At 48.0% G+C, this 8,044-nt stretch overlaps 1 protein-coding gene across 2 annotated transcripts in view; it reads right to left on the reverse strand.

Annotated features, from left to right (window-relative positions):
• AGBL1 (AGBL carboxypeptidase 1) overlaps nucleotides 1-4,647 on the reverse strand; it is an 858,541-nt gene extending 853,894 nt beyond the window's left edge. For both annotated transcript variants that reach the window (XM_040493719.1, XM_040493718.1), the window contains exon 1: nucleotides 4,323-4,647. In XM_040493719.1, coding sequence (XP_040349653.1) covers nucleotides 4,323-4,373 — 51 coding nt within the window. In that variant the 5' untranslated portion in view covers nucleotides 4,374-4,647. The remainder of the gene's footprint in view (nucleotides 1-4,322) is intronic.
• Between the last annotated feature and the right edge of the window lie 3,397 nt (nucleotides 4,648-8,044).

An 8,044-nucleotide genomic window follows, 5' to 3' on the forward strand; every position in this document is an offset into this window, starting at 1 on the left:
GATGGATGGATGGATGGATGGATGGATGGATGGATGGATGGAAAGACAGATGGAGAGATGGATGGATGGAAAGATGGAAAGATGAATGGAGGGATGGATGAAGAAATGGATAGAGGGATGGATATTAAAAATATCTAATTGACCCAAATCAAAAGTGTTACCTTCCTTTATCAAGAGTTATTTACCCACATAACAAAACAATACATGGAAGATTTTAGTTCTAAATAAAACTCCGCCTTTCATAGAGAATCCATACACCTCAATCTTCAGTTTCCATCAGGCTAAAGTAGTGCCCTCAAACAAAGAATGGCTGGGCATTCCCTAGGTCATGTAAGCAACGTAGTCCAGTGGAAGGACTTTGGAGTGACAAGATATGCTTCACATCCTTCTTCTAGGGATTTGCTAAGTTTCTGTCATGGACCCTTAAGCATCCTAATCTTCCCTTGAGGGTCAGTGTCCTCCTTTATAAGACAGAACAACCACACCTCCCTCACAGGTGGCAGAGTGATGTTAGGTAATGAATGTGAAAACTTGGCAGAGAGCATACCCTTAATAAATGTTCATTTTTTTCCAATCTCTAATTCCAAAGAACTTAAGTAGCTGTGAAAGCAACAGTTTCTTGAAAAACAAAACACCGAATAAAGTTTTCTCTCCAGTTCCATCTCAGCATACGCCCACACATCACCATCCTCTTCATGCCCTAGTTTGACCGGCACCAAGTACTCCTTAGACACGGATGCTAATTCTTGCCCACTTTGTTCCTTTTTCATTTGATGCATGTTCTTATGGTATTTTTCTTTTTCTTAGCTTCTACTGGTGCTTGAAATTAAAACAGACTTCAGTTTGTTTTCATGTTTGTGTTGCGGTCGAGGTAGAGCTCTCCAAAACCCTCAGACAGTCTCAGACTCCCCAAAAGAGATAAACTCTGTGATCTCTAGAAAGCGTACAACAGTGCTTGCTACCTAAAAGGAAAAATCTCCCCTTGATTTGTCCAAACCTTTCTGTTTATGTCCAGAAGGAAAGCTCCATTTCTGTGCCACCTGGCCCTTTTGATGTACAATAGATGGAGATCCCCACATCTTCCGCACAGAATTCTAGAAAGGAAATTTCCAAGCACATGTTTTGAAACACAACTCCCAAGAGTTGTGAATGAAACATATCAATCACCATTTTTTTCACTCATCCTCTCTTTGCAGCCCAGGGGCTGAAATCACCTGTTGTCTTGGAAATAATCCTTGGAAGAAGAAGTCCAAGGGGAAAAGTAAAGTTGTGGTCCCATCCGGGTTTTCTATTATCTTAGCTTAATACTAAGATTATATTAGCTTAATGCTAACTCAAGACAGGAAGCTTCACATCCTGCAGCCTGGTTCACAATCCATAATAGATAATGTTCCTGGAGCCCAAGTTGAGAAAAGGAGTTCACTGTGCACATTTGGCAACGATGCCAACCTAGAATTCGGTTTGAGCTATAACATAAAATAATAAAGTACAAATGCAAATAGCAAAACTGTGCCCACATTGAGGCTCAGAGTGTGCCAAAGCTGACCGAATAATGATACATTTTTCATGTGTTGATTAAGGGATTTAATTGGCATGTTGTAGGATGCCTCCGGGTGAGGGCTCACGGCATCAGAGCTGGCGTGGAGCCCACATCCTGCTACCCTGGCAGCTCCCCATCCTTCCCATTAGCTCAACCCACATGGAGACATGCGAGCGGGACAGAATGAGACACCTCCCTTTTACCCAAGTATACTGGAGCCCACCCAGGGAAAAAAGCAGGGCAGGTTGATGAAAAGGGTAGGCTAGTGTTCCCAGCTTCTCCACTGTGACTCGACTGGGGAAGTCATAAAAGCTACAGGCATTTGAGCAGTCATTTATAGTTTACAAACACTTTTCAAATGGATTCTCTTAATCCTCGCACAAAGCACTGAGGAACATATTTTTATTGTCTTCTTTTTATAGATATAGAAATGAAGGCTCAGAGAGGTTGAGGGACTTGCCCAAGGACATACAGCTGGTAAGTGCCAGAAATGGGGACGGGGTCCAATTCTTTCTGTCTCTCACACCTGCGCTGTGGGCTGCCTCTTCCCTCACCCAGGCCCTCGAGACTCAATCTGATTTTCTGCCTCAAACCCCAGCTGTGAATCAGGGACTTGGAAAATGTCTGGGTAAAAATCTGATTCTCATACCTTCAGGACAGAGGTAAGCTGTACATAAACTGAGGTAGGAAAAGTCACCTCTCCCTTTTACATTTGCACAGCAAAAGGTAACAGGTGGAAACTGACTATTCCTTCATGACCTGGTTTTATTATTGTGCCCCCCAAAGGCAGAAGTGGTGATGTTCTGGGATGGGGATTTCTACTAACATGTCATGGGGACATTTGTCATTTCTGTGCTTGCTTTTTCTGTTTATCTGTTCTCCTTCTCTTTCTCCCTTCCCTTGGCAATGTTCTGGGGTGCTCCCGAAAGACACAAGGAACTCATACTGAGCTCACATCCTGCTCAGACATAACCACTGTCTTCCTCAGAGGTTTGAGAAGCAATACAAAGCCTTCTATCAGCTTCATGCATGAGGAAGGAGGTACTGGCTTGAATTAATAAGAACTTCGGGATTTCCCAATCAAAAGCATTTTGGCAATCCAGAAAGCTGGCAGTCCTCAAGGGTAGAGCATCAAACCCATTGTGAAACATCATTCCACAGAACGTCTGCTCTGGGTTCTCTTTTTTAAAAGTATGTCAGAGTTCTAACTAATTGTCAAGACAGGAACAGGCCTCATGGAGACACTTTGAGAGGGCTGGGCCAGGAACCCAAATCAATTCTACAACTAGATTCTGATCAGCCAAGCACACAGGGGAAGCATGTTCTGGTTATTTTAATGTTCTGGTTAATTGGGAACTAAGTAGGGTATATTGAACATAATTAAATCTTTCTTTGATGATTGAGAATCTTGCATTGCCCTGGAGCGATCATTCTAAATATCAATTATAAATCCCCACTGGTGGGAATACAGGAGATTGAGTTGAACCTGCAGTGACTTCCGGCACCAACTGCAAATTTACTTTGAGGTCCACTCCCACCCCCCACCCCCCATACTTCTAGCCCAGATGCATTCTTGCCTTTTATGCATCAGATAGAATGAGTCAAAAGACTATAAGTCAACCCGCTATAGAAGTTCTTTGGTGCTAGTCTCAGTTTCTCTATCAAGGAGTTCTATGACCTTGGGGAAGCTATTTCACTTCTGAGACTCAGTTTTTTTGTCCACTGGAAGGTTGGATTTATTGGTTCTTAGATTTTTTAGGGATACAGATTTCCTTAAGAATCAGAGGAAAACTAAGACAGCTTTTCAGAGCAGGGGAAAATGAACGTAAGGACAAAACATTTCCACTCTAAATCAGGAGATGGGGTCATGGGGTCCCTGAAGCCCATCTTCTGGAGAGGCCTGTCTATGGACTTCAGGTCTAGGATCCTGAATCAAGAGACCTCTCAGTCTTTGAGCCCTGGCATTCCCAGAATCAGGTTAAGTGTAAGCATCTACCCAAGTCTTAGGGCAGTGGTTCTGGCCCTTAACTGCACAATGAGTCCACCTAGGGAGTTTGCTCCAATCAGGTTCAGGTTGCTCCCCAGACCAATTAAATCCAAATTCTGGTGAATGGGTCCCAGGCATCACCAATCTCTAACGCCCTGCAGGTGATTCTAGTGCACAGACAAGTTTGCAAACTACTACTCTAGGACAAGAATTCTCACAACCAGGAGTGAACGGAATCACACAAGGGGAGGCAGCTTCCCAGGCCCCTGCCCCTGGTGATTCCAATTCATTCTGGCCACATCCCACCTGGGAAGACGCACTCGTAGCAGGCATCCTAGGCAGTTCTGATGCAGACCCCTCTTTGGGAAGCCCTGTGGTAGGCATGGAGCAGAGGAAGCCCAGAGGAGTCCTCTCCCCTGCTCCCCCTTTTCCCTCCATGTTGTTCTAGGTGATCCCCACGGCTCTCCTGCCAGGCCTTCATTTGCCAGACACACGTTTTCTCCATCTTGCCCATCTCTAGCAAACCCGGATCTTTCAGCCCGAGCCTCTAATCCCATCAGGTTCAATAATTGTAGCGGAGCACGCTCATCGACATGGTTGTAGTTAATATTTAAAGACCATAGCATCACTTAGGTCAGCCTCAAGGTGAGAGCTGCTGCTGGCTCCTGTGTGCTCTTGCTGGTTGGCAAACTGGCCACTGGTGCCAGAGAGGACTCTGCGGGAGCACAACTCCAAGGCAGGCTGGCCGGCAGAGACCCAGCCTGCTGGGCCCCACACCCCTCCACCCCTTCCTACCTGAAGCGTGCGCAGCAGGACCTGCAGCCCACTGGCTTCTTGTTCGGCCATCCCTTCCTTGGGTCTCGGGGAACCGGCTGCCTGCGGCCAGATCGGGGCTGGAGAGGCAGCGGCTGCCAAGCTGACCTCGCTGCCCACCTCGCGGGAGCCTGCTGCACGGAGGCCTCAGCTGCACATGCTGCTGAGTGTGAAGTCACCACGCTGCAACCCTAGCCCTCGGCTCAGGCGCAAATGCCCCCCGACTCCCACTGTGGGGATTAGGTGAGCCCCGGCCTGGGGAGGGCTGAGCATTTGGGCATGGGGGTGGAGAGGGCACCAGCGTGAGTCACTCACCCACCTCCAGGCCCACGCAGGAGCCACCCTGGATGGCTGACAGGCATTCCCAGCTGACCTGGTCAGACTCCCTGCAGAGGCTCGCTCGGCCCTCCCCGCTTGTCCCCTCCCGTTATTTTGGTCTGTTGCCGGCTCCCGGGTAACAGGAGACCCAAGGCTGCTTGCACAACCATGCAGGCAGGGCACAGAAGCCCAGGGCCCCCTGAGGTCCCAGGCTCAGGGACTGGAGCTCTGGCCGAGAAGGAAATAACTGCTGCGGACATCTACAAGCGGGGTCCCTTACGTAACCTATTATCTCCCACCGCACCCCGATGGAGGACAGTCTGTTAGTACCCCATCTTTGTTTTCAAATGAGAAAACCGAGGCGCGGAGGTGTTAAGCCCTAAGAAAACAGCTCTCAAAGAGACAAGCTGGCCCTGAGGCACAGGCACTAACCATAAAGCCATCCTGCCTCCTCCTGTTGAAAACACAGTGATACAGGTAACGGAGCTCCACGCACCTGCCTTGCCTGAGTGTCCTCAGGACCAATGTGGGATCCGTGATCTCTTTCTGTGTCCTCCGCTTGAGTGTGTGAGAAGGGTTTTAGTGGCTAATTGGTCACCCAATCCTTCTCCCCATGTCAACACCTAACAGTCCGTTAGGTGCCAGCTTTTCAGAATGTGGTTGGGTGCCTCACCGGGAAGCCTGTTAGACCCCACCACAGACCTCGGGAATCAGAGTCTACGTTTTCCCAAGATCCCCAGAAGAATCAAAGCTGGTTAACAAACTTACCATAGCGGCACCGGGGTGGCTCAGTCAAACACCTGACTCAATTTCAGCTCAGGTCATAATCTCACATTTTGTGGGTTCAAGCCCTGCATCAGGCTCTGCGCTGACAGGGCAGGGCCTGCTTGGGATTCTCTCTCTCTCCCTCTCTCTCTGTCCCTCCCCACTCATTCATGCTCTCTCTCTCAAAATAAATAAACTTAAAAAAAATTACTAGCAGATTAAAGTTTGGGAAGCCCCTGGGTTTTGTTTTTTTGTTTTTTGTTTTTAATATATATATTTTTAGGGTGCCTGGGTGGCTCAGTCAGTTAAGCGTCCAACTTCGGCTGAGGTCATGATCTCACGGTTCATGGGTTCGAGCCCCACATCGGGCTCTGTGCTGACAGCTCAGCGCCTGGAGCCTGTTTTGGACTCTGTGTCTTCCTCTCCCTCTGCTCCTCCCCCACCCATGCTCTGTCTCTCTCTCTCTCTCTCAAAAATAAACATTAATATATATGTATATATAATACGTTTTTATTGTTGAGAGAGTGTGAGTGGGGGAGGGGCAGAGAGAGCCGGAAACAGACAATCCCAAGTAGGCTCTGTGCTGACAGAAGAGCGCCCGACGCAGGGTGTGAACTCATGAGCTGTGAGGTTGTGACCTGAGCTAAAGTTGGACACTTGGGGCACTTGGGTGGCGCAGTCGGTTGGATGACCCACTTCGACTCAGGTCATGATCTCACAGCTCATGAGTTCGAGCCCCACATTGGGCTCTGTTCTGACAGCTCAGAGCCTGGAGCCTGCTTTGGCTTCTGTGTCTCCCTCTCTGTCTGTCCCTCCCCTACTCACACACTGTCGCTGTCTCTCTCAAAAATAAAAAATATTAAAAAAAAAAACTTTTTAATTTAAACTCAGATACTCAACCGAATGAGCCACCCAGGCGCCCCTAGGAAGCCCCTATTTTGGCCATATTGATTACATTGCCAGGACAGCCTGTGTATTTGATGTCTGACAGTTTTCACCCCAATAACTGGGGGCCAGCAGACACACAGCACAACTTCAGGGTGTGAAATTGGAGAGTGAGCTCACTGAGGTTCATGACCGACTGAGAGCACAGCTAGACAGAAAGATCTCGGCTCACAGCCAACTCCCCCATGCAGAGATTGGGGAGCTTTCGTGAGCGTCAAAGCATCCAGCCAGCAGCTGTGCAAGCACAGTTGTGACAGAGGGAAGAGAGTGCATTTCATGATCTTCGTTGGCCTAAATGTCCTAAAGTCCTGAGTCAGGAGTCAGCACCTCAGACATTCTCTCCTCAAAGCCAGGCCTGGCCAAGCCCTCAAATTCAAGGACAAATGCATGTGGTTCCTGCCTTCCGGAAACTTCTACTTATAATGGCTTTAAATGTGAGAACTTCCACCGAACTGATTGTGACATCTCATGTTTACTCAGTGGGGGTGGGGGTTGAGCCTCTCTTGTCTCCTCACACTTTCTACCTCCTTCAATGGCAGGAGGGAACAAATGAAGACCCCTAAGGATTTCTACCTTCTGTGAATGGTGGAGCTTTTCAGGGACCATGATCTATGATCTTCTAGGGTCTAGGGGCACAGGGAGAAGTGAACAGTCCCCGTGTGATTATCTTAACGGCAGATTCTTCCATTCCTCAAATGCAGTATAAAGAAAAGGGAAGGGTGGGGGGGAATAAAACCTCCCCATATATACCTAAAGAGCAGTTTAAAGAAAAACCACCTTCATAGCGGAGAATTCATAAATAGTACCTCTGATGACATAACTAAACGAATTATGGTCATACTCCCTTATGTTAGCATTCAGGTAAAATTGTCCCCATTTGAGAGGCACCTGGGTGGCTCAGTCGCTCGGTCAAACTTCAGCTCAGGTCATGATCTTGTGGTTTGTGACTCTGATCCCTGCATCAGGCTCTGTGCTGACAACTTGGAGCCTGGATCCAGCTTCAGATTCTATGTCTCTCCCCCAACCCACCTCTGCCCCTCCCCCACTAGCGTGCTCTCTCACGTGCGGGCACTCTCTCTCTCTCTCTCTAAAACATAAACATTACAAAAAAAAAATGTCCCCATTTGACAAGGTGTCTTAGTTCAACTCACTGGAACTGTGTAGCACCAAGTGAGGTAAAAACCCCTACAGAAAGGGATCACCCTCTTCTACTCAATGACACCTTTCCCAAGCTACACCATGAACCTTGTTTCCAGTAAGATCCCTAGGAAGTAAGGCAAGTAGTGTACCCCCTTTTTCTCTGGAGACATACCTGTGTCACATGGCCAGCTTTGTTCCACTACTGCACCATCCCCCACAAAGCTTCACCCTCTAGAGAACCATCACCCACTTGCCCATGTGGAGACACATGGATGCCAGACTAGGAATAAAGTTCTGGTTTGTGTCCTCTGATTTTCTAACAAAGTTAGGGCTCGCTTCTAGCTTGATTTCAGCTCTCTGTTACTCCTTCAACATACTCCTCCTGTTGATCCCCCAACACTCACACCTCAACATTGCCCTGTGGGGACCCCAGCAACCATGATCCCACTATCCTCATCTCAGCAGAAACTTTTCTACTCTCAAATTCGATGGGAAAGCCCCAGCAGTGCCTGCATCCATACCTCCCTTTTCTGGAT

Source organism: Herpailurus yagouaroundi, unplaced genomic scaffold (genome assembly GCF_014898765.1).
Source record: "Herpailurus yagouaroundi ecotype Mexico unplaced genomic scaffold, PumYag 185, whole genome shotgun sequence".
Classification (NCBI taxonomy): domain Eukaryota; kingdom Metazoa; phylum Chordata; class Mammalia; order Carnivora; family Felidae; genus Herpailurus; species Herpailurus yagouaroundi.